The 27,596-nt window shown below is 43.7% G+C and overlaps 1 protein-coding gene across 5 annotated transcripts in view; it reads left to right on the forward strand.

The window, feature by feature from the left end:
* CSMD3 (CUB and Sushi multiple domains 3) overlaps positions 1 to 27,596 on the forward strand; it is a 1,204,651-nt gene that overhangs the window by 697,405 nt on the left and 479,650 nt on the right. For all 5 annotated transcript variants that reach the window (XM_073330296.1, XM_073330291.1, XM_073330295.1 and 2 more), the window contains one exon: positions 8,400 to 8,594. In XM_073330296.1, coding sequence (XP_073186397.1) covers positions 8,400 to 8,594 — 195 coding nt within the window. The remainder of the gene's footprint in view (positions 1 to 8,399; positions 8,595 to 27,596) is intronic.

Genomic DNA, 27,596 nt, shown 5'->3' on the forward strand with positions numbered 1-27,596 from the left:
TTGTAGTGTTCCATTTTCCCCTAACACTTATGCTGTATATAAGCCTAATCATTTTCAAAGCCACTGTTTGTTCCCTCTTCCTTTCAATATCATATTTTATTTTGCAGAAAAAAGTACAAAGTGTTCATTCCTTGTAGGCTAAACTAATACCACACTCAAAGGAGGATTTCATTTATGTGTTACTTGAAGAAAGAAAGGCGGTTCCTTATCCACATTTGGGGGGAGTTAAAGGGACCTGCAAGATAAGTACTCAAAACTGATTTCTAAGTAATATTTCTAACTGTCTCTATCTTCTGTGCCATATTTTGAATTCTGTAAATGTGAGATCTCTATATACTGATTTTTTTTTCTGCAATAGCTCTGGTCCAGAGTATTTTTATTGCTTCACTGAAAAGAAACTTTGTTGTGTCACATCCTTTTGGCCTATAGAATTTTTACAGCCCCCATTATAATAAACAAACAACAATTTATGCCCATTCTAGCATATGTCTGTTACTCCTGGGGGAATTCTGCGCCACTGCATGTGTGCAGAATTCACGTCCCCCACAGATTTCTTTGCTTCCCCACAGAAAAATGACTTTCTGACACAGAAGCAAAGGGAAGCTGCAAGAGCAGCCACACACCATGCCCTAGCTATGCAGGTACATCATTTCAGGCACCCGGAGCAGCCGGCAGAGAGGTAAATCACTGCAGGGCAGGGACACCCCATGCAGTGGCTCCTGCCCTGAGCTGGGATCAGCTACTAGTCCTGCTGGACTGGAGGCAGGAGAGGAAGGGACTTCCTTCTCCCCAGCAAGAAGTAGCTGGGGCTGTATCAGACCTACTCCAAGAAACCTCCCCCAGCTGCAGGAAGCTCAGCATCCTCCCCTGATTCCTGCCCCCATGACTCCTCAGCTGCAGGGAAGAGGGGTTGCTGTTTGAGGAGCTGCTCCCTCATCCTCCCAAGCCCCATACATCTGGACCTTCATACCTCCCCCCGTACACCCAGAAGCCCCCTAGCCCTCCATAGCCAAAGCCCAACCCACTGAACCTCAAGCCCTGCATCTGTAGTCCCCCTACACCCAGACTCCCTGCCTCCAGACCCCCACCCCTGCACCCCAGACCACCTTCCACTGAGCTCCCTGCACTCAACCCCCCACTCCTCCACACTACCCTGAGCCCCCACATCCAGACACCCATGTTACTGACCCCCAACTAGCTGCACCCAGACCCCCACCCCACAAAACCCCACTCCCATGGCACCCAGACTCCCCCACTGAGCCCCCCACACCCAGACCCCTCCTCTGAGCCCCAAATACCTTCACCTTGAAGCCCCTACAGAGTCCCATTGCCCCTGCACCTGGAACCCCTTAAACGAGCCTCTGTGCACCGAGATCCCCTACACCTAGACCCCTACAGAGTTTCCTGCACCCAGATTGTCCCACACAGAATCTTCTCACCCCACACCTGGATCCCCCGCACACTGATCCTCTTCACACTTGGATCCTGCCTGATTCAGCCTGCCTGCCCCACACCTGGCACAGAGGGGTAGGGCCCCAAGGTTTTTTCTGTGGCAGGTCCAAGCCCTGTGCTGTGTCGGGGTGGGGTGCAGCCTTACTGCTGAGTCTGTGTCCCAGGTGTGGCAGGCTGCAGGATGATCTCCCACCTTCATGCAGCCAGTGGCCTGTGTTCCCCACTTCCATGCTAGAGCCTCTGCATTTATTTATTGACATTTAAAACTTGCAGCATTTTGCAGAATTTTAAAATATTGTGCACAGAATTTTTAATTTTTTGGCACAGAATGCTATTAGGAGTAGTCTGTATGTCATCTAATGCATTTGGAATCTGATACCGAGTCTATTGAAGTCAGTGAACAGACTCCCAATGACTTCAGTGGACTTTGAATCAGGCCCATAGAGACTGGTAGATACAAGTGATTCGCTAAAGGAATAAAGTGGGATCCACTAAGCATCAAACTGCTCAACCTCAAACAGGACCCTTGGGCCAGATAAACAGAATTCCAGGGAAAACAAAGACCTTTAATTTCCCCCCTATTAGTTTTGATGGTCCCATGTTTACAAGGCTATGCTTTGTTTCATTCTCTGTGTGTGCATTCTCTGTGAGTTAATGGAGCGACAGAGAAATATAGTTAATTTTATATGTTCGCTTTAAAAAATGGAAAAGTGCATGTGAATTTTTTATGAAGTGAAAATTAATGGTTGATCACTGTCCTGGTAAAACCCTCCCTTGTATTTAAAAGTGGATAACTCTCCAGATGGGGATGGGGTTCTGGTCTGCAGATCTCACACCTGTGCGAGTAGTAATACCATCTGCTACTTAACTCTCAAAGTTCACTTTGCTTCTGGTTCAAGCATGACTGACTTCTTTTGTGTAACATCTCTACAGTGGAGAATGGATCCATATCTGTAATACTAACAAATGTGGAATCCTCTTTTACTTTCTTGCATAATACCCCATATTCAGATGTCAGAGTACTGTCCTGGACAGAAGGATAAATCCCTGAAATAGCAAAATGTAATTGGTGTTATGCTGTATGTTGGCATGCTGGTGAGCATAAATGTCATGAAAACCAGATCTACTCTGTATACTATTGATATGCCTGAGCCTTCTTGAGAAGGTTAGGGTTAGGGTTAGGGTGGCTTACGAAAGCTTATGCTCAAATAAATTGGTTAGTCTCTAAGGTGCCACAAGTACTCCTTTTATTTTTACGGATACAGACTATCATGGCTGCTACTCTGAAACCTTCTTGAGAATATATTTCTCACTATCAAATGCTGATTTAAGGATATGCATCTGTGTCTGTCCTTTGTTATAGTATATAATACTGGGGTTATATTAATGTTATAGTAAGTGAAAAAAGGTAGCAGTCAACCTCTTCACTAAAAGTACTGACTGTACATAGTTTGTTGTGGGTGAAAAAAGATCTATTTGCAATCCCAGCAATTCCTGCTTATTTGAATGACATGAAGCCATACAATATTTCCCAAGTCAAAAATTGAACATTTTTATGGCATTTTGTGTTGCCTGATTATTATGGTTCCTACTATTTTTGTAAACAACATCTAAGAAATCTTGCTGCTAAATGGTAAATCATGTACATCAAAACATTCTACTTTGTACCAGTATATCTTTAATGAATGGGAAAATGACATAGATAGGTCTAATTAACTTCTGCCACAATAGCTGCACTTTTTTTTGTTTCCTTAGAACATATAACATTACTACAGTTCTATTTAGCAAGAAATATAAAACATAGTTTACCCTTGCATATGATCTGGTTAAAGGGGTTTAACTAGAAGGCTGTTTGCTATTCAAAAATATCTTCAGTTGAAAGATACTTATGCCATATAGATGGAATATTTCTATACCCAAAGGATCTTAGGAAATATGATGATAGATATAGTATGAGAGCACTAATTAAGTTCAAAACTTTTTAAAATAAATATTCACTGAACTTTTTAAATGAATTTAGTTTGCTTCCTTTTGGGTTTGTTTTCTGTGGAGAACATTTTGCAAGGAGGATTGTGGAAAGTAGATTTCAAAATTGCTTGTGTGTATATCTGTGCGGGAAGTTCTTGAACATTTATGTAATCATGGAAGAGAGCAAAACAATTATTTATTTTGGCCAATCACAATTAAACAACACAGCTTGCATAGTGAATACTGTCAGAGAACTGTCCATGAAAAATCCATGCAATGTAAAAAAAATCACCCAAAAAATCTGTTTTAGTACAAAATAAATTCAGTGAAATTGAGATCTACTTACTGGTATTTTTTAGCAGGAAAAATATGGTGAAATTAATTTGGATGAATTATTTGTTGCATATTATTCTCTCAGATCTAATCTGAAGTCATGCCCATGTATTTTCCTAGTTTTGTGCCCACTCACCAATTGTTCGTTCAGGCCAATTTAACTAACTTGTCTAAATGAGAAGTGTTGTTAGATCTTATAGTGTCAGACTGCTTAACACTACAAGTACCTTCTCTTCAGCAAATTATCCTATCTTGCACCTCCCCAAAATCTCATCCTCCTTCAAGTACACCAAAATACACAAAATAATAATTTACAGTTAATGTTATTCAAGCTGACAGACAGTATGTCCAGTGATGTAAATTTTCCACAAGAAATTGATGCTAAAAGTTGTATGGAATGCTCTTCCATATAAAGAGAAAATCAAAATAAGCCATGAATAACAACTCTGTATGTTTTCTTCTAAGGGTATGGGTCTAAGGATAGTTATGCCCTCCTCTGATGTGTGTGTGAATGAGTGTTTGTTTTTGTACTTTCAACATACAGTTTATTCAGTAACAATAACAATGAGCCATCCTTACTATCTCATATGGACATGTATAGAAAAATAACTCTCCTTTCTGCATTTGCCTTGTAGGTACTGCTTAACCTTTTAATCTGAGGGCTTATCTAAACTAGAAAATTTTGCTGCTTTAATTATACAAATATAATTAAGATGGCAAACTCCATCACAGTGTGGTTACAGCTATACCAGTATAAAAGTCCTTATCCCAGTATAAGTTATTCCAGTTCCTGAAGCAAAAGCAGCTATACCAGAAATAAGACACATTTATACCAGTATTTCTGCTTCCACTCTAGGGGTATGTCTACACTACAAAATTAGATCAATTTTATAGAAGTCGATTTTTAGAAATCGATTTTACACAGTTGGTTGCATATGTCCCCACTAAATGCATTAAGTCGACAGAGTGCGTCCTCACTACCGTGGCTAGCATCGACTTACGGAGCTGTGCACTCTGGGTAGCTATTCCACAATTCCCGCAGTCTCTGCCACCCATTGGAATTCTGGGTTAAGCTCCCAATGCCTGATGGGGCAAAAACATTGTCGTGGGTGGTTTTGGGTACATGTCGTCAGTCGCCCCTCCCTCCGTGAAAGCAAAGGCAGACAATCATTTTGAGCCTTTTTTCCATGCCTATGCCATACCACAGCAAGCATGGAGCCAGCACAGATCAGCTTACTGTCACCGCTGCTGGTGTGTCCTGGGGGCTGCTGTCAGCAGATGGTACAGTAGGACTGCTAACCGTCATCATCCGCTGCAACTCTGCTCTCCGGCTCTTGTAAATGAGCTCAGTCTCAGTAGCAAATTTCTCCATGTTGTCGTCATTCACCGCTTCCGCTGCAACTCTCCTCTCCTGGTGCCATGAATCCACCTTGCAGGTCCTCTTGTCGTTCTGTATAAATATCTATTCTCGTGGCGTCCATCATCCAGTGCTACCGCTGCAAATCTGCTCTCCTGCAGACGCCATACCACAGCAAGCATGGAGCCCGCTCAGCTCACCGCTGCTGTTGTGAGCATTGTGAACACCTCACGCATTATCTTGCAGTATGTGCAGAACCTGCAAAAGCAGGCAACGAGGCGACGACAGCGCGATCACGATAGTGATGAGGACATGGACACAGACTTCTCTCAAAGCAGGGGACCTGGCAATTTGGGCATTATGGTAATGGTAATGGGGCAGGTTCCTGCCATGGAATGCCGATTCTGGGCCCGGGAAACAAGCACAGATTGGTTGGACCACATAGTGTTGCAGGTCTGGGATGATTCCCAGTGGCTGCAAAACTTTTGCATGCGTAAGGGCACTTTCATGGAACTTTGTGACTTGCTTTCCCCTGTCCTGAAGCGCAAGAATACCAAGATGAGAGTAGCCCTCACAGTTCACAAACGAGTGGCAATAGCCCTGTGGAAGCTTGCAACGCCAGACAGCTACCGGTCAGTCGGGAATCAATTTGAAGTGGGTAAATCTACTGTGGGGGCTGCTGTGATGCAAGTAGCCCACGCAATCAAAGATCTGCTGATATCAAAGGTATTGACTCTGGGAAATGTGCAGGTCATAGTGGATGGCTTTGCTGCAATGGGGTTCCCTAACTGTGGTGGGGCGGAATGCATATCCCTATCTTGGGACTTGACCACCTTGGCAGCCAGAACGTAAACCACAAGGGGTACTTTTCAATGGTGCTGCAAACACTGGTGAATCACAAGGGACGTTTAACGGACATCAATGTGGGATGGTCGGGAAAGGTGCATGACGCTCGCATCTTCAGGAACTCTGGTCTGTTTGAACAGCTGCAGGAAGGAACTTTTTTCTGGTCTGGGAAGTAAGTTCCTTCCTGCAGCTGTTCAAACAAACCAAGTGTCCTACCATGGAGGACAGAATAAGGCTGTCCTCCCCAGAAACCTTCTGCAAAGGCTTTTAGAGTACCTCCAGGAGAGCTTCATGGAGATGTCCCTGGAAGATTTCTGCTCTATCCCCAGTCACGTTATAGACATTTCCAGTAGCTATACTGGCCGTGAATGCATCCCAAGTCTTTAGGGCAAATTACTCATTAAACACACTTGCTTTTAAACCATGTATTATATTTACAAAGGTACACTCACCAGAGGCGCCTTCTCCGGCGTCATGGTCCGAGAGCCCGCCTTGGGAGGGTTGGAAGGGTATTGGCTCCAGGGTGATGAACAGTTCCTGGCTGCCGGGGAGAAGGGATTCTCCGCTTGCCTGCTGTGCGCTATCCTCAACCTCTTCCTCCTCCTCATCTTCCTCATCCACAAAATCCTCATCCCTGTTTCATGAGATTCCCTACTTTCAGGTGTCCACGGACAGTGGTGGGGTAGTGATAGGGCCCCCCCCTAGAATTGCATGCAGCTCATCATAGAAGCAGCGTGTATGGGGCTCTGACCGGAGTGACCATTTGGCTCCTTTGTTTTTTGATAGGCTCACCTGAGCACTTTAATTTTCACGTGGCACTGCTGTGTGTCCCTGTTGTAGCCTCTGTCCATCATGCCCTTGGCGATTTTGGCAAAAATATTGGCATTTCATCTTTTGGAATGGAGTTCTGCCTGCACAGATTCTTCTCCCCATACAGCAATCAGATCCAGTACCTCCCGTTCAGTCCATGATGGAGCTGTTTTGCAATTCTGGGACTTCATGGTCACCTGTGCTGATCAGCTCACCACGCTGGCCAAACAGAAAATGAAATTCAAAAGTTCCTGGGGCTTTTCCTGTCTACCTGGCCAGTTGTCATAAATATAAAGGAAAGGGTAACCACCTTTCTGTGTACAGTGCTATAAAATCCCCCCTGGCCAGAGGCAAAATCCTCTTACCTGTAAAGGGTTAAGAAGCTCAAGTAACCTAGCTGGCACCTGACCAATAAGGGGACAAGATACGTTCAAATCTGGGGGGAATGGGGGAAGGCTTTGTCTGTCTGTCTGTGTGATACCTCTGCCGGGGACAGATCAAGGAAGCAAGCAATTCAACTCCTGTAGAGTTAGTAAGTAATCTAGCTAGAAAATGTGTTAGATTTTCTTTTGTTTTGGCTTGTGAATTTCACTGTGCTGGAGGGAATGTGTATTCCTGTTTTTGTGTCTTTTTGTAACTTAAGGTTTTGCCTAGAGGGATTCTCTATGTTTTGAATCTGACTGCCTGTGAGATTATCCTCCATTGTAATTTCACCAAGGTGCTTCTTTTACCTTTTTTCTTTCTAACAAAGTACTATTTCTTTTAAGAGCCTGACTGATTTCTCTATTGTCCTAAGATCCAGGGGTTTGGATCTGTGATCACTTTGTAACCAGTTGGTTAGGATATTATTCTCAAACCTCCCAGGAAATGGGGTGTAATGCTTGGGGGAATATTTGGGGTGGATAGGAACTCCAAGTGGTCCTTTCCCTGATTCTTTGTTAAATTGCTTGGTGATGGCAGCATACCTCAGCCCAAGAACAAATAGAGATTTGTGCCTTGGGGAAGTTTTAACCTAAGCTGGTACAAATAGGCTTAGGGGGCCTTTCATGCGGATCCCCACATCTGTACCGCAGAGTTCAGAGTGGGGAAGGAACCGTGACACCAGTGCATCTGAGTTGATAGTGCTGTCCAGAGCAATCACAATGGAGCACTCTGGGATAGCTGCCGGAGGTCAATACCGTCGAATTGCATCCACACTACCCCAAATTCGACCCAGCGCTAAACCCCTCACCGGGGAGGAGTACAGAAATCAATTTTAAGAGCCCTTTAAATCGACAAAGAGGCTTGGTTGTGTGATGGGTGCAGGGTTAAATTGACCTAACGCTACTAAATTTGACCTAAACTTGTAGTGTAGACCAGGGCTAGGTCTTGTACTGGTGTAGCTATTGTAAAAAGTCATACCGCTAACCAGCAGAGTTATACCAGTGTTACTTTCCTAGTAACCAAGCCTAAGTTGGATGCATAGAAAGTACTGTCCCAATTTTTCTAAAAAAGCTGCTGTCATTTCAGCTGGAAACTGCACAATTAGTCTGTAATTTTTTTTCCTTTCTATAGAGCCCTAAAAATGTCAACGTATTTGTAAGGCTTTATCACGTTCTTTTTTTCCCCTTCCTCTTTTGCTTCTGTTTTAAAGCATTTGGACATAATGAGTGTCCTGATCCTGGAGTTCCAATCAATGCACGGCGTTTTGGTGACAACTTTCAATTAGGGAGTTCAATCTCAGTCATTTGTGAAGAGGGATTTATTAAAACACAAGGAACTGAAACAATTAGTTGTATACTAATGGATGGGAAAGTAATGTGGAGTGGACCTATCCCTAGGTGTGGAGGTACGTGAATTTTTATGCTATTGCTTTTCTATTTAGGTTAATTTATCGTTATTTCTTTACAGTTGTCATAGGGTGAAATTCACACTTCCAAAGACCAGCACAAAGACTATGCATCACTTAAGTCTCACTGAATCTCTGCAAAGGAGTGAATTTCATTCATTCTGAATATTTTCTAATTAGTGCAAAAATAATTACAATTAGTTTCTCTAAGTCAATTTTCTCTAAAATGTATTTGAAGAATTCCTGAGAGAATGCCTTAAATTTTCTTGTTAAAAAAAAAAGGCAGAACAAATATGCTAATAAATTGCAAATATGGTTGATAATAGCTTATGCAAATTGTCTTTAATTTTTTTCCACCTGACAAGTTTCTTATTTTTGAAATACAGTTATTTAATTTTCTTTAAAGAATGAGTTAGTTATTCTTAATACTATTGGTAAAAACAAAAACAAAACTTGCTGAAAGCAGTCTTTGATAGTGATAATAGGTATTTGTTGGTAACATTTAATTTGTTTGATATTTTGACTTTGAGTTAGGATGTTTATGTAGATCCTTAATTTCCCTTTAAAAGAGGTTCCGGAAATGATTGAAATGTGATAATTGTTTCTTTTTGGGGAAAAGACATCAAACCAAGGTTCTGACTACTTGAAACCATTTATATTTTAGTAAATTCTTTGTTAGTGTAAATGCTTAGAATTCCACTGAGGTCAATGGAGCTGCACGCGTTTACACCTGTGGAGAATTTGCACTCTTATTATTTTGAATTGATAGAAATTTTAATAACATGCATGGGTCACTACATTTTTAGTCAGATCTCTACATTATGCCTACTTCCATTTGCCTTAACATTTCAGTTGGATACTGTACTTCTTTACTTTCTGTCCTAAACTTGTGAAGAATCTTGTTGTGAGCTATTAAATATCTGCTAGATTCCACTTCAGAGAGATCTGCATTTCATATATGGGTAAAATGACTTAAATCCCTTACCTGTCTCACAGGATTATTGGTACTTAATTAGAAAATGTTTGTAAAGTGATTTGAGATGCCCAGATTAAAAAACAACAACACTACAGAAATATAAATTATTATTACATGTGGTACCTTGTTCATTTGATGTTGAAATATGTATAGTAAAGAAGCAATAAAATATAGAAGTTGATTATCCTGAAACTCATTCTACAACAACCCCTACCTGAAAAAATCAATATATAAAGCTCCAGAGGCAGAAGGTCTTGACGGTGGTTGAAAGGCAGAGAGGTAACAATTGTAGGAGTCATCGCTGAGCTTCTCTTCTTCCTATGCTCCTATAACAAGATTCTGAGGAAGGCAGAACAAAGTTTCTTGCCAATTATCACACAGTACATGCCCTGAGGAGTAGTTGAAGAAATTTCAAGAACTGTCTCCTGCATCTTTGAGCTTTCACAGTCAGTCTTCAGACTAGATACAGTCCAGAGAATGTGTAGGTAGACAGTTTCCCTTTAGATGAGCAGAGCAAATGGACATAAATAGAAGTCATGAAAATAATGTTGGATCTATTGATGGTCATTTATACAACTATCAACTGACTCAACTATCAACCTTGCCAGGGTGGATGGAGTGACCTTCAGGGTATTTTGTTCATTTCTCTCAGACAGATCTCAGAGGTATTGCTCAGTTTCCCCAAAGTTCTTTTCTCTATGCAGGACTCTGTCCTGTCCCTTTTTTAATTTAAATAATATATTTGTCTGGTGTGGGAAACTGTGAGAAGTTCTGAGCTTTGATGCTAAGAATACCCTGACAAATTCCTGTTCCGCATCTCTGAAACCTAGCACAGACAGTGTCATTACCAAGTTAGCCAATGTCTAGGAGAAATAAATGGCTAGATGGAAAAACAGCTGGCTCAAGATCAACCAGCAGAGGATGTGACTTCACCCTTTGATGAAGGTTTCCGCTCTCCAACATTCTAGGTGTTGCAGTATCTGGGTCCAAATGGTTTTGTCACTGTTCTTGGGCAACCAAACAGCAACACTATTCAGACTTCCCTTGCTATCTTCATTTGGGCCTAAAATTGTGTCTTTTCTTTTGGAGGTGGACTTAACAACAGGCAGTAGTTGTCCAGGTACTTTTCTTGGGTTTCAAGGCTGCTTCAACATGCAGCCGTCTACTGCCTAGATCAGCTAAACCAACAAGTTCATGTCATTCAGTGCTTTGTGTGCTGTATGCTTACTCCCTATCAGATTTGAGATCTGCCTTGAGGTAGGGGTTTTGATATTTAAAGCAAGTTATAAACTGCTACTCACAGCAATATCTCTATTCCAGAATGTTAGCCTCAGCAACAGAATTCCCTCCTGATGAAGATGATGAACCCAAGTTTTGTCATCTTTACAATACCATGCTATACATATTTCCTTGTACCAGTCTGTCTCTGCTAACAGTAACCACAGAAATAGCATAGTGGCCTAGCTACCTTTCACAGGTTGAACTACAGTCTTGTTGAAAAAAACATATCTGATTCAGGAAATGACTTAATGTGTTTCACTGACTCCGGTTCTCAGTAATTTGAAAATTAGGGCGTTTATTTAGGTGTCTAAACTTTGACTTGGGATGTTATCTTTAGGCACTTATTTTTAAAAATCTTAACCTATATCTTCATTATATAGAAAGCCTTCTAACAAATTTTAATGGGATTACATACACTAATGTGAGACCCTACATTGTAAGTGTTGTAAGTGTTGTCTATACACTTTCAAACAATTTTCCCTTGTTTTATAGCTTTATTGTTTCAAGAGGTGCAGTCTAAATAAGACTAGCAATCTGATTTTGTGTGGGGGAGAACTGTTTTTCCAGTGCCTTAAATTGATTTGTTTTGCTATCATTTTGCATTCAGTTTACACTTTCCATGACAAAATAGTCAGGAATATCACCTCTATACAAATGGATTAGTTGTATTAGTTAAAGTTAAGCATATGTTTAGGGCTTTGCTGTCTAGGAATGAATTACTCAATCAGGACCTGAGAGCACTTCCTGGGGCACTGAATAGTCAGTTTAGCAGTATAAACAACAAGAGAGCAGGCAGTAGTAAATGGAAGACATTAACAAACCTAAGGCTCTATTCTACTTTTATATCCTCTTTCTTTTCAACATACAGATAATTTCTCTTCTCTCCTTCCCCGTGTCTTCTTGGGTTTTTATTCGCTTGCCCTCCCTGCTTCTTCCTTTTCCTTCTGTTTCTCTCTTCTCTGTCTTCTCCATTTCTCTCTCCCCCCCCCCAAACACTGATATCTTTGTTTCTGAAGAATATGCTTGAATGCAGAATACCATATAGTCTGTATAAAGTGGTCTTCTCAGCAGCAATGGTAAAGAAGGCTACCAAAGCTGATGGAAAACAATATGTGCATAATGTACTTTTTTCTTTATTTCTATGAATCTGTCCAGTCGGTTTTACATACTGTATAACTTTTTGTAATACCAACTAACCTTGAAAAGTTTATTAACTTTAACATTGTCAGGAACCATTGTAATTCTTGGATTATGTTAATCACACACAAAGCAATAATGCCACACTAATGTACTTTGTAGTTCATGGAGCTGGATGAAATTGCTAATGAAAATTAAAAGTTGAATATTCACAGTCATATTGAGAAGCTAAATTAATCTGGGAACACCTCAAAATGTCCAACCATGCACAAGGAAGACTGATGAAAGGATAATCTTAGCCACTAATTGGAACATATAGTTGCATTCTGAATGGTAGGATTAGGATTTATTCACTAGTTGCAGAATTAGACATATTTTTAAAAAGTGAAGATATAGATTTAAAAAAAATACAAAAAGAGGACCTTTATAAAGCAGAATTTTGTACCCAGTAGTCCTGCTGGTCTGGTGGTATATAATTGTCCAGAGGTTTTTTGTTTTTTTTTTAAATCAGTGTTCATTATTAATCAGTTCTGCGCAATTAACTCTCCAAATGAATATCTTTATTTCATACAGGATGAAATCCACTCCACTTGCCTAAATCCCAAATAAGTCACACTCTATCCAGGTGAAGGGTAGCATAGCTAGGAAGTCAATTCCACTTCTAAATCAGATCCAGGGAATTGGGCTGCTTTCAGGCTCCCTTTCCCTTTAGCTACCTGTCTGCTATTTCAATCTGTATAATCTAGAACAGGGGTCTCAAACTCAAATGACCACAAGGGCCACATGAAGACTAGTACATTGGCCCAACGGCCGCACCACTGACCACCACCTCACCGCTGCCCCGGCCCTGCCCCCACTCCACCCCTTCCGTGAGGCCACGCCCCTGCCCTGCCTCTTCCCACCCCTTCCCTGCCCCCATTCCAACCCCTTCCCTGAAATCCCCACCCCAATTCCACCTCCTCCCTGCCCCCAGGGGGTGCAGGAGGGCTGCAGGGTGCGGCAGGGGGCTCAGGGCAGGGGGTTGGGGTGCACGGTGGGGCAGGGGGTCAGGGTGCAGCAGGCGGCTCAGGGCAAGGGGTTGGGGTGCAGGAGGTGTATGGGGTGCGAAGGGGGCTCAGGGCAGGGGGTCGGGGTGCAGGAGGGGTGTGGGGTGTGGCAGGGGGCTCAGGGCAGGGAGTTGGGGTGCAGGAAGGGTGCAGCAGGGGGCTTAAGGCAGGGGGGTCGGGGTGCAGGAGGGGTGTGGGGTGCAACAGGGGACTCAGGGCAGGGGGTTCGGCTGCAGGAGTGGGGGTGGGTCCGGACCGGTGTGCACCGGGGGCAGGGCAGGCTCCGGGAAGCGGATGGGACCTGCGGGAGGGGGGGGCACAGGGGTCTGTGTGTTGCTGTGAACACTCCTCCAGGTACCTCCCCCGAAGCTCCCATTGGCTGCGCTTCCCCGTTTCCGGCCAATGGGAGCTTCGGAGGAGGTACCTGGAGGAGCGTCCAGGGCAACCCACAGACCCCTGTGCCTCCCCCCTCCTCCCAGGTCCCTGCCACTTCCCGGAGTGGTGCGGGGGCAGGGCAGGCAGGCAGGAAGGGAACCTGCCCTGCCCTGCCCCAGGTGCGCGCAGAGCCAGAGCTGCTGTAGGTAAATGCTGGGGGGTGCGGAGGTGCCACGGGGGGCTGGTGGGCCACAGAAAATAACCCTGCGGGCCACATGTTTGAGACTCCGATCTAGAATCACAACTACAGCTCAGCCATGCCCATTGTGAAGAGGGTTGGGACCACTAGATATGTGTAAACATATACCCCATGCTGCATCACAGCCCCTTCAGCCAGTCTGCATGGAGCTCATGTGGAGACCCTTTCTATGTTTTGGATGGTGTGCTGGCACACCTGGGTGGCAGCTCCATTTATGATCCTCCTGTATAGCCCAGATGCAGGACTTAAGTGGTACAGGAAGGGTTCCCTGCTTCTCCATACCAAAGAGAAATAGTATCTTGAAAAAGAATCTGATGTTATGAACTATGGAGTCTGCAAAGAATCAGCAGTCAGATCTGGTCCCCAAATAAGTACCAATTGTGAGCATCTGTGAGCATTAGGCTTTCCTCGTGCCCATATATAGAGTTCCTGGCTTACGGTTTCTTGAGTACTGTTACATTCATGGCACACACATATAGAGAAGTTAGATAAAAAACATAAATTTCTCTTGCTGAAAGATTGCAGCATAATACTACTTTATATTCCGAACAATAACAGAGAGGAACCCCAAAAGAGAGAGACAAAACAGGCTGTTCCCTAAAATGGTGGGACAGATCAACTCACTTTACTCTAGGCTGTCTCTCTGCAGACTGTCTGCTTCTTGACTCAGAATACATACTTTCCCGTAGGCTGCAAGCAGCAGCAGGACAAAAAACAAAACCTGAAATTTAAAGTGACAGCTTACAGTTTTAACACAGTTTTCAATACACCACAATTTCCATATATGGAAATAACTTGGAATGACATTGTGGGAACTCAGAGCATGTTCAGAGACTCCTGTTTGATATTTCATGTGGGCTCTCCTATGACTAAGAGATGTTTGGCTGATGGCTGCTTCTAGTTATAATATATTTCCAATATTTTAATTTTACCTGGCTGATGACAGGAATAGATGTCAGTCAGCCACAAAAGGGGGTTTAAAGAAGCAACAAGCCCTAAAACCTAGTATAAAGGAGGATGGAGAAATGACCCCATTGGCGAGTTTACTAGAATATTTTATTTTTAAAAGTTAGGCATTTGATGATAATCCTAGTACCTCTCTGTAGATGTGACTATGAAGGACTCCTGGGTCTTGGAGTTCAGAACACAGTGGTCGATTTTAAATTAAAAAAAAATGGAATCTTGCACTGCAGGCATGAGAAAGAGCCATATGCAAGGGGGTGGGGGGGGGAGGGGAGAGAGAGAGAGAGAGAGAGAGAGAGAGAGAATAACATTTTTTAAATGCCTTTATTATTCTCAGCTTCCAAACATGAAAATAAATTACTTTGAATGTATGGAACTAGATACTATACTAATACTATACTAAAAACTATACAACACTATACCATATTGTACTAAAAATACAATGGATAACAATAGGTATTCCCTGTGTGGTTTAGAGCTAATCCTTAGATTGAAGTTAAAATTTACAAGAAACTTTTTTTTTTTTTGTTAAATGAGAAAATGCTGATTTGCACAAGTGTGACAAAGTTGAATTCTTACTGTGGCAATACACTGACTCAAGATAATACCATCTGGTGTTCCTATTTTTGTTGATTTATTTTTCAGTTTATAGGCTCCATATGTGTTATGAATATGCATGCATGGTAATATGCACTAACATGCAGTAAAAATTCAAGATAGTGTTAACCCTTTGGTTGTTGATGTCCTTAGGCATTTAAATGACACACTGTTTTGGCTGAGAAAGTAGAAAGAGGAAGGCAGCATAAGGTTTAGGGTCTAAACATAAGGAGTCAACTCTTTATCACTAGGAGTAAAACTGCAATGCAGTAATAAAATAATTGAAAATTAAAGACTAAAAATTATTTAGGAACAGGTCTCAAAACTGTGTAATTTTGAACTTAGTACAGAATTTACAAAATGCTTTTGCTCATCAAGAAACTATTTTACCTTTGTTAGACTCATTTAATTACATTATAGTGTTTAGGGTTTGTATCCTGCTGCAGCTAGAACCTTTGTCATTGACATACAAAAAAGATAGGGTCCTATGTTCTTCAAAACATAAAATGTCTTTTTGACTGTAGTTCATAATTTTAGCATGGGAACTTTCCAATTTCTTTAGGAACATTAGAATATAAACATAAGCATCATGCTTTATGGCCTCCAATTCTTGAGTTATAAAGAACAATATACCTCCTTTATGGTGAAGAGATCAAGAAAGTGCTAGAATCTTTGAAAAACTTTTACAAAACAGAGCTGTGTAAGTTAATATGTATCATGTCATCTAATCATGAAAAATATGTAACTTATAAGGAGCATGACTAGAAATAATCACTGCACAGATATCAAAAACTATGGGCACGGATGAGGGAAGAAGGAAAACACTGCATTGCTACACATGTGGCAGAATCTTAGTAGACAGCCAAGACCTATAAAAATGTGCAACAAGACTTTCCAATCTCTTGGCAGTATAAAACGAAATGCCGCATTCTCCACTTTTGTGGATGGCGCTGCCTGCATAAATATTCACTGAAACAGTAATATTTTGGCACAGTATGGTGCAGCTTGTTTTCTGCTAATGAGTTTACTTCTGTCTGTCTTATCTAATTAGGTACTAATATGACCTCAATCACCATATTATATGAGAGCTTTCCGGTAATTAAAAATAAGAATAAGAGTAATAATCTATGTATTTCTTTTCCAGACTGTAGGTGAAACAGCTTAATTAGTTCATAGGTCATTTGTTTTCTTGGTGTATATGGTGTAACTAATTATTGCTCACTGCAGCATTAATTTACTATAAGTTTTCCTTAGTAGCTTAGGGTCGCAGCCAACTCACAATGTAATCAGTGAATGTCTTTCCATTGACTTCAGTACAAATTAAATCGAACCCTTAATTAAAATCTAGCATAAATACTGTATCATTTTAGCTATGTCCATATTCCTCCCAAGTTACCTCAAACCACTTCCTGTCTTTTGTTTTGGAAGTGCCTACGGAAACATCCTACTAACAAGTCATAAGTTTTAGCTTATGAGTAGAAAAATAAGAGGCAGGTTTAGTTGCTGCATTTTTCAGCAGATCATGCAAGCTGTACAGCAGGGGTCTCCAAACTTTATGAGAGGAGGACCATATTAGATTTTTGAAGGAGCTTTACCGGCCGAAGCGACTGTGAAATAAATTAAATATATCCAAAATATATGCAAAATTGTTAAAAAAAACACACTATTCTACTGTGTCAGTGTTGCATTAAATTCTAAATCAGGTATAAAAGTTAGTCGATGCAGGGGCTGTAGGTTGGCTCCCCTTTTTGGGTCTGCTCTGCCCCGTGCCTGCTCCCTTCTCCCTGTGCCTGCTAGGCGTGCCCACTCTGCTGAAGAAAATGACAAAGGATTGAAAGTTTGGCTGTACTTTGGTAAGGGAAGCTCCAGGTTCCCATTGTTGGTCGGGACTGTTTGGTTCTGTTAGTGCTGTAGTTAAAATTTAACCATTATGAAATTGTTAATTTCCATCTTCTTTACTCCATTTATTGGAGATGTAATTAAGCATCTGGCTTGTATTTTTACTTTAAGGCAGGGGTCCGTGCCTGCTCGGCTGCAGCAGCAACTCTCCCCTAAGTTGGCTCCCCTTTTGGGGGGACACTGGCTCCCGGGGGCACTCACCCCTCCGCACAGCTCAGCTAAACTACTCCCCCCAGCACCCGCGCGAGCTGCTGCTGGCAGCCCCTCCCCCTGCCTGCTCGGCATGCCTACTCAGCTGCAGCCTGCCTGTTTGCTTCTCCCTCTACCTGCTCGGCTGCAGCAATGACTCCTCCATAAGTTGGCTCCCCTTTTGGGGGGACACTGGCTCCCAGAGGCACTCACCCCTCTGCACAGCTCAGCTGTGCTGCCACCCCACGTGAGCTGCTGCCAGCGGCCCCTCCCCCTGCCTGCTCGGCGTGCCTACTCCGCTGTTCGCTTCTCCCCTATTGGTTGGAGGGCCGGACAAATGGAAGCCCCGGGCCGGTCCGATCCCCAGGCCGTAGGTTGGAGACCCCTGCTATAGAGCATTCAACAATATTTTTTGCTACATTTTGCTCACTGAAAACTTTATTCAGCAAAAAAAAACTAAATAAGAGATCAAACATGTGTGTATATATGATTGGCCCAGAAGGACATTTATTTATACACGTGTTCTGGGTCAAACAAGAAAAGTTGTGAATACTGATTTTGGTGGTGGAAAGCTCACCATTCATTTTACAAAGTTCACATTTCAGTGTTGGATTATTCTTCTCTCCATTTAAACTCCCTACTGGGGCATAACGGATAGTGGATAGCATAATATATGGCCATTGTAGACCTCAAGAAAAGGCCAGTCAAGCCAGAGCAGATGATATTTGTTCTGTGTTGACAATAGCTCGGTAGGAACCCACTCCACATTGCCTGAACGTGCATGGTGAAATCTCACAAGGTCATTTGAAGAATCAGTTTAGGAAAGTGGCCTACAGAGGGTAAGTAATGAGGTATAAGGTTTAAGTAAAGGGATTCTCCTTCAGAAAATATGATTAGCCCCTGAGGATGCAGATCTTAGGAAGCTTTTGAAGCTCATGGAAGCAAATTTTGGCTAGATCAAACCCTTAATTAGCAACTTATCAAGAAGTTTGCTAAATAACAGTAAATCTATCACTTGTTTATAGTTCTGTTGGCCCCAAGAATAATGTGAACATGTTCACTGGAACAAACAAAAAATTCAGTTAACTAAATGTTTACTTAAACAAATTGTATTTACCTAAGGACTTTGTAAATTTCCCCCTCCCCCCCGAGTCTGGCTGTTTATGCTGTATTTTAACTTTAGTAAAAGTGCAAGATTCCAACCCTTAGCAATCAAACTATCCAGGATTATACACAGATTTCCCCAGGGTATTGACATATAAGTGTGAGGTTAATTGTTGCTTGATCACCTCCACAGCTCTTCTGGCAAAAACCCCCTTACATAATTAGTTCAGCTTTCATTTATGCAATACAGCTAGAAGGACTAGGACAGGTTTATTTTGACATTTTTTATTAAATAATATAAATTTGGGTTTTATTACTGAAGAGCTTCCTAAGAGCTATACTGAGCATTTGTCCTCAGCCCTGAGTTTGCACTGCAATACAGGTATACTACGCAAAAGGGGATGCACAGGAAAGGGATTCTGATCCAGAGAGTTACAGGTCGTTCACTCTGGGATGAAATAATTTACCGTAGTTCTGGAAAAAAGGTACAGCTTTCTTCCCCCCTGGCACTCGGTGAGTTCTTCTGGATGATGTGTTCTGGAAGCTTGTGTAAGCTTGTCTACTTGCTTGTGCAAGCCACTGGTCAGCAGGTGTTGTGTGCCCCTCTGTGCCTCACCTACAGAAGATGTGAATACGATTGGTAGAAAATGTTCCATCAAAGCTGTTTTACAACAGAAGATTGGGTTTTTGTGAAGTTTTTCATCAAAACATTTAACTTTTTGTTAGGGAAAAAAATCGGTTTTATTTTTTTTCCAACCACACATTGACATTTTCTGTAAACAAACAAAAATATATCTTGACCAGCTCTAAATGTGAGTCTGGGGCAGCCACCAGCTTCAGAGTTTGGCTCTTTAATTCATGCTGTAGAGACACAAAGAGAACTTAGGCATCTAACTGCCACATCAAGTGCCTACAGTGCAGCATTTAGGCACCACTGGCATTCACAAAACCACCCCTCAGCGGCCACCTACTCCTGTAGGTAACTAAAATCTCTAAGCACATAAGTTTCCACTGGCAAAATCTCTAGGCGCCTCAATTTTTGCTGATGGGTGTGCACACAGCCACCTAACAGTGTTGAGCAGCTCTGCATCTAACTCAGCTGAACCCTGGTGGGATTCACAAATTAGGCATTGACTTGGACCCAGTGGCAAAGTGAGAACAGATATGCATGGAATTAAGTGGCATTCTGCAACCTTTATTACACTTTAACACAGGGGAGGGGTGCTACCTGCCCATCACTCATACATTTCTATAATAAGCACTTACTTGGTTCCAGTGCAGGAGTTACAGGGCTCCTTACTATATAACTCAAATCTAGTGTCAGGGTTACAGGGCTCCTTACCATATAATTTATAACACAAGATAGGCTCTCCCCAGGATTCAGCTCTGAGTTGTAGCACTGTCCCTCCCCTCCCCACCACCCCCCACAAGGGGCAAAGAGAGGGTGCAATAGGGTGGGGACCTTGGCCCGCAAGGGCCACAAGGTCTCATCCTATCACATGACCCCAAGGCCCAACACCAAAATCCAGGGTCTGTTACGTTTGGGAACCGTTCACGTTCAGTCTCTTACCCTCACAGGAAACTGGCGACAGGGGGCACCAGCAACTTATATGGTTGCTTCCCACCCAAAACACGCCACCTGGTATCAGAACACCCGCCCAATCCAGGCCTGCACATGCTGTAGCCTTATGTCAGGCACATCCATCTGACAGGTGTACGCCATCATCCCTGACAACCTCCAGCCGATTGTAACGGATGTCCCTATGCATTGTCACTGAACCCTTATCCAGGAATATCTTGGTGACGTCCTTATTTACTTTCTTTCTAGCCTTGTCCATATGGTCTGGGTCTGCTCCAAGTCCTTGCCTGTCAGTGAGTGCAGAAGTGGCATGAGCTGATCCCACTCCATGCCTCTCCTGGATGCAAACAGCTTCAGCTCAAAGCTCAGCTGAGATATGGCTGCCATTCTGGCTGCTCTCTTGTGGGCTCAATGCACTATACAGTGCCCACAAATCCAAACATTGCATATGCCCTGGGTAGCTTCCGAAACAAACAAGCACATTGGGTTAGTTACATTTTGCCATTCCCTGATATCTTTTCATTGGTACAGATGCAAATCCTATAATACCTTGATTTTCAGGGCCATATAGTGTTCACCTGCTGCAGGCAAAAACCCCTCTGCAGCCACTGACATCGCTGTGCTGATACTGAAGGAATGAGTACCAAATTTATATGAGTCAAGGTTTTCTCAGTACCATGCTGAATTGGTACCTTGACAGGAAGCTACCATCACCGTGTGTGAGCAGCAGGCCTGGCTGCAGGCTCTGGAATTTTAGTGAGGCTCTTATTGCCTCTAAAGGGCACAAGCACTTGTCTGCACATTGTTTCACTGCCTCATAAGCCCCTCTTCACTTCTGGTTTCTTTGAGTACCTTAAGTGCAGAGACACCACTCCTGTAGATAGTTGCACATCTCTTAGGTTTAATGCATGCTGGGACCTGTCCACAGCTGCCATAGGCACCAGTTCAGTCACTCTCAAAGCACTAAAGAAGGCAACAACAAATGCCGCCTTAAATAACTTGGCCCCCCTCCCATAGCTACAGCCTCAGCCGAGCCTTTGACAGCACTATCAGGGCTTCCAGTGTTATGGGTAACCTGCGATCCCACTGACACACACTCCTCCTGGACCACCCTTTTAAAAGTTTCTGTACTGTGAAATGCCTGCACAGGTCTGGGATACGCCTAACTTACTCCAGGAGGACTGGCCCACTAGTTGGCTAAAAATGGGCCCACCCACAGAGAGTCAGAGGCACCACATATTGCACCACCTGGTGTGTATATATTGGTCACCCACAATGAAGTCCAGCCTGTGCCCTAAATTCTACAAACTCTGACTGGCTGGCCTTGTAGGAATTTAGTCTGCAGGGGAACTGAGTCCTTGACTAGTCCCATAGCTGTCATGAGCTAAGATCCCAGAGTTGTTGGGGCATTGCCCATGGATCTCTGCTGGCCAGCAGGATGAGTTCCCAGAATCTGCCACCTTGAAATTGAGAAAGCATCGGCAACATGACTATCTACTCCCTGGACATTCACTTCATGAACAAGGATGTTAAACCACAGGCAGCTTTCAATGAAGGCCCTGACCGGCCTCGTTACTTGAGCAGTCTTAGCCGACTGTCTGTTTACAATATGGACAACAGATTTGGTTGTAACACCCGAAACAGCCTTACTTGTATTGAATGTTTTCTCCCCAACTAGTGACTGCCACCTGTATAGGGGAAAAAAACCTAGAGGAAGGTGATGTCCCCTGTAATACCGTGAGCCACCCAGCTTCTGGCTACTTCTGTGCACACCACTCACCTTGAAAGTAAATCCCCAAACCTATACCTTCTGAGGCATTGGATTGTACCTGCAACTCAATCTTGAGAAAATAGCCTGAACACATATTGAGACCCTTTAACCCTTCTGGGAATCTTTCCCACACTTCAAAGACTTCCTACATTTTCCTTGTCATTCTGCTAAAATAGTGTGGGGTTCATTCTAGAGGGGGCAGATGCCAGATGAGCACAAAATGCCTGAACAGGAGCCACCACCCAGCATGCCAAATTTAGATGCTCCATCACCACCTGTAGTTCCCTCAGAGTAATTTTCTTTGCCATTTTGAGATCTCCTGTCAGTGGCCTGGCCAATTCCATCTTCTCTGTAGGCAACCTAGAAACCCTGAATTTATGTCCAGTTCGATGTCCAGGTGTGTTAAACTTTAGGTGGGGCCTTCTGTTTTTTCTATGGTGAAGAGGAGCCTAAGGCACTTGGCTAGGTTCTGAAATTCCTGAAGCATGTATTCACCGTTGCTTGTTCCTAATCTTCCTGCACATGAGAAGACATCAAGATTGTCATGAGACTGACTTACATCACACAATGCTCCATCGCGCAGTCCAACATGGAGATGCATCTTTCCAAAGTGGTACATGACACTGAGTACCCCATGGCATGGGCTTATCAAAATGGTAGCGGTCTTTAAACTGAAATCCAAGCAAGTTAAAGTCCCTGGGATGCACTGGAAGCAAGTGGAATACAATTGATGTCACATTTTGCCAACATTGCCCCAGGGCCATACGCCCTATCCATGACTACTGAAGCATCAAATGATGAGTATCTTACCGAACACAGCTGGGGTCAATATAATCATTTTACCGATGAGCATGGGGGTCGGACAGGTGATGGATAAGCTTATATTCCCCCTTTACCTTCTTTGGTACCACACCCAGGGGTCATGTACAATTCTGGCATTGGAATGTATGGGAAGGGACTTGCTACTTTCTCTGCTGCCATTTCCCATTTGCCCTTTTTCTATGCTTGTAGCCTTTAGAGGACTTCAAGTTCTCAGCCCAAGAGCCGAACCTCACACCCTCATATGGGATTTGAAAAGAGGCCAAAAATCTATTCCATAAATAAACTATGGCTTTTTTCCCCTATGGAGTAGTCCATTAACAAATTCCATAACCCTGTATCTTAATTGGAGAACGAGCCTTTTCTGTGGTTACTGCCTCCCCATGTAGCATCCTTTGAAGCACTGGGACCTTGCAGATTCTCTTTCCTCCAGCCCTGGTGGAACTGCCCTTCACCCCCATAACAGGAGAGTGTATTATGCTGACTCCCCACACATCCTACAGCAGTACTTGTACCTTTTGGTACAAAAAAACCTTTCCTATCATCAGTTCAAAGTACACACTGACTTTCATATGCATATTTTGAAAATGAGGTTTTGTAACTCACAGCCCACTGTCTGTGAATGCCAGCTGGGCAGCATGATAAGGAATCAGACCTCCAGCCAAAGTTCCTGGTTATTTTTATTCCAGGCTCCTCTGCCACCCTCTATCTAAATTCTCTGTCATACCTTAACCGTGTTACCCCACCATATGTAGCATAAGGCCTCACTATGAAATCCTCATAGTTGAGGAAGGAAATATACCTCTCAGGGCTTCTCATACACAACATACTTGCATAAATGCAAAAAGCTGCCAACCAGTTCAAGAGTTTGTGGGACAAAGGATGCGTGAGAGCAGTTTCCTTCGAGCTGGTTCTGGCAGGGCAGAGCAACCCAGGAACGCAGAGCCAGGACCGTCCCCAGTAGCCATAGCAGGGAGAGTGGAGGGGGGCATGACAACAAACCCAGCTCCAGGAGGGTCATCCTGTGGCCTCTAGGCTTCCCCCTGCCAACAAGTTCAGGGATGAGGGAGAGGAGGCCATGGTTCCAGCTTTGACCAGGGCTACTCCCTCCCCTTCAAGCACGGAATTGGTTCCTATGGGGACTCCTTCTCAAATAGCAGGCAGAGCCTGCATGTGGTGGAGCAAAGAGGTACAACTCCTGCAATGGTGCAGACACCCCACACACACCAGTGCAGACCCTCTGTCCCTGGGGAGAGAGGCACCATAATCCTTACTAGCCTCCTTCTGCATCTTGAAGATTATTGTTGCAGCTGCTGGAAGCTGGTGAGTAACCCTTTGTCTGCTGGAACAGACAGGAAAGAGGCTGCATATGGTCCCTGTGCTGGTGTAACTCCTGGGTGCTGGGGAATGCTGGCCAGTCGCATACCTGTCCCCTTGCTGGCCAATGGATGCCAGAGACTCCCAGGGGGATGAGCTACCTATTGTTCCTTGGCTAGTGTCTCCCTCCCTTGCTACAGGACTGTCTCCCTTTCACTGCCAGCCACATCAGGTTCCCCACCTGTTGATGCTGGTGGGGGGATTTCCCTCAGCTGTTTGCCTGCAAGGCCTGCCCCAATATGTGTGCTTAGAGGTCCCCTGATAGCACACCTACCGAACTGAGCCCCTCACAAAACACACATGAAGGTAAGGTGGTACTGGTTGTGCCTCCCTTATACCTAATTAGGCTGATGTTTAGAACCCTTAGCTGGGATGTTGGCAACCCAGGTTCAAGTCCCTGCTCTGAATCAGGCGGAGGAGGAATTTGAATCAAGATCTCCAATGTTCTCGGTGAGTGCTCTACTCACTGAGAGGCTGGATACAAGGGTGGTTCCATCATTGTTACCTCTTCTTCTGTCTTGTTTTGTGAGAAAGGGCTGGCCTGGCTTAGTCATCTAACTCCAGGAATGGGCTCATGGCTGCTAATCCTGAGCAGAGAAAGGCATCTACCATTAACCTGGAGTTAGGTACAAAACTTCCCTTGAGGAGTGCGGCTTAAACTACATGTCTCTCCTTGATATTCATAGAATCATAGAATATCAGGGTTGGAAGGGACCTCAGGAGGTCATCTAGTCCAACCCCCTGCTCAAAGCAGGACCAATCCCCAACTAAATCATCCCAGCCAGGGCTTTGTCAAGCCTGACCTTAAAAACTTCTAAGGAAGGAGATTCCACCTCCTCCCTAGGTAACGCATTCCAGTGTTTCACCACCCTCCTAGTGAAAAAGTTTTTCCTAATATCCAACCTAAACCTCCCCCACTGCAACTTGAGACCATTACTCCTTGTCCTGTCATCTTCTACCACTGAGAATAGTCTAGATCCATCCTCTTTGGAACCCCCTTTCAGGTAATTGAAAGCAGCTATCAAATCCCCCCTCATTCTTCTCTTCCGCAGACTAAACAATCCCAGTTCCCTCAGCCTCTCCTCATAAGTCATGTGTTCCAGTCCCCTAATCATTTTTGTTGCCCTCCGCTGGACGTTTTCCAATTTTTCCACATCCTTCTTTTAGTGTGGGGCCCAAAACTGGACACAGTACTCCAAATGAGGCCTCACCAATGTCGAATAGAGGGGGAACGATCATGTCTCTCGATCTGCTGGCAGTGCCCCTACTTTTACATCCCAAAATGCCATTGGCCTTCTTGGCTACAACGGCACACTGTTGACTCATATCCAGCTTCTCGTCCACTGTAACCCCTAGGTCCTTTTCTGCAGAACTGCTACCTAGCCACTCAGTCCCTAGTCCGTAGCAGTGCATGGGATTCTTCCTTCCTAAGTGCAGGACTCTGCACTTGTCCTTGTTGAACCTCATCAGATTTCTTTTGGCCCAACCCTCTAATTTGTCTAGGGCCCTCTGTATCCTATCCCTACCCTCCAGCATATCTACCTCTCCTCCCAGTTTAGTGTCATCTGCAAACTTGCTGAGGGTGCAATCCACACCATCCTCCAGATCATTAATGAAGATATTGAACAAAACCGGCCCAAGGACCAACCCTTGGGGCACTCCACTTGATACCAGCTGCCAACTAGACATGGAGCCATTGATCACTACCCATGATCAACTACTGCAAGTAGTTTACGTGGCTCTCTGCTTAATGTTCTGGCTCCTGTGAATCTTTTTTTTTTTTTTCAATACCTAATTCATCCAATACATTGTATAGGGAGATTGGACATCTAACTCAGGATTATGAATTCCACTAGGCATTAGGGTGCCTAAAAATTAGGTGCTGCAATACATAATTCCTCTTGTGAATCTAATCCTCATATTGCCAATCCATGGTATGGTGGGCATCACATGGGGTGGGGGAACAACAGTAGCCCAAAGGATACACTCCAAAGGGGACCCACAACTGCAATCCAAGTTGCTCTAATGTGGCTGCACTTGGACTGGGTGGCCTTACATATCTGTGCAGCCAGTGACAATCTGCTCCTACATTATTATTCCCCACCTCACCCCCATTTTCTCTGCAGTAGGCCTTTACCTTTCAAAGTCTCATGTTCTGAGCAAGGAGGGCTTAGATTTAACTCCCTTCAAAGGTCATAAAATCACTGCTCAGCAATACAACACACAACAAAGAAGTGGGTACATCTGCCTCGACTCTCGTGGTCCCAGCCACTTGTACAGTAATTTGGCCTCTGGTTAATCCATTTTAATTTAAAATAATGAAAAAAAAAATGGCCCAACCCTGCAACAAGTGCTAGCTAATCAGTGGCTGGGTTCACTCAAGGCTACCAAGCTTTTCAGTCAAACACTGTAAGAGAAATTTCATCCCTGGAGTAAGGAACTAAAATAACTTCCGTGAAAATGCAGCATTATAATTAAGAAAAATAAAAATCTCAGCCTGTTACTTTAAGGAGAGAAATACCTAAAGCTCAGTTGCTTCTTTGACCATGTTTTCTGCAGAGCAAGGCATTTTTTGCTTCACTAACATTTTTTTCAATAAGGGTAAAACAGGTGCATAATACATGCTTGGTTCACCACATTGTATATGCACATAATTCATAAACTGTCCTAGCATTACAGTACCCATTCTGAAGTGCTGGGATGACATAATTATTTGTTTCTATTTCTAAAATGTTAATATCACTAATAATAGAATTACTACATGTCTAGGATTTTAGAAATTTCACTGAATTAATTTCTATATAGAGAGAATGTTAACCTCCCACAAAACAAATAAAGCAGCTCTGCTGCAGTAATTTTTTCCCCAGAGGTATATAGGGGAAGATGATTTCATTTAAGGCCTTTACGATTCTAGTGGGCTGGTGATGTGGAGAGATCTTCCTACATTGGTTTCTTGCTCTGGGGGCTTTTTTCTCCCACAGATTTCTTACGTCATTGTTTTTTAATTTTGGTGTCAGGGAATAAACTTGATTTTTGCAGCACATGTAGTGATGAGTGCCTCTCAGAAGGTATACAGATAAGGGTTGAACAAATAAGTAACCAAAAGTTTTGGATTTGTATCAGATGCATAAACTAGATGACTCTTTGAATGCACTGAAACTGAGCAGACTTTCTAGGATAGTGGTGCCCAAACTTCTCCTGTCACGACCACACTTACCAGTAATGGAATCTGTTCATGACTCCCCTCTGTTACTGCACAGTTGGCTCAACAGAGGAGGTTGGGCTGAAGGCACAGCTGGGGGATGAACTAGGGATGGGGGAGGAGCTGGGACTAGAGGCAGAGCTGGCCTGGGGGCAGAGAGGGAATGAGGGTAGAACTGGGCTAGGGGTAGATCAGGGAGCAGATTAAAGCTGTGGCTTGGGCCCGAGCAGGGGGCAAAGTGGAGCTGCGGCTGGGGCTGTAGTTGGGCTGGGGCCAGAGTGGGGCTGGATAGCGCTCCATCCCTGCTCCCATGGGGGCTGGCCCAGGCCCCACCACATGGCCCCCCAAACCTTCCTCTGTGCCCCCTAGGGAGGTGTGCCCCACAGTTTGGGGACCACTGTTATAGGGATATTTCTGGCACATCTGCT

Source organism: Lepidochelys kempii, chromosome 2, assembly GCF_965140265.1.
Source record: "Lepidochelys kempii isolate rLepKem1 chromosome 2, rLepKem1.hap2, whole genome shotgun sequence".
In the NCBI taxonomy this organism is placed as follows: Eukaryota; Metazoa; Chordata; order Testudines; family Cheloniidae; genus Lepidochelys; species Lepidochelys kempii.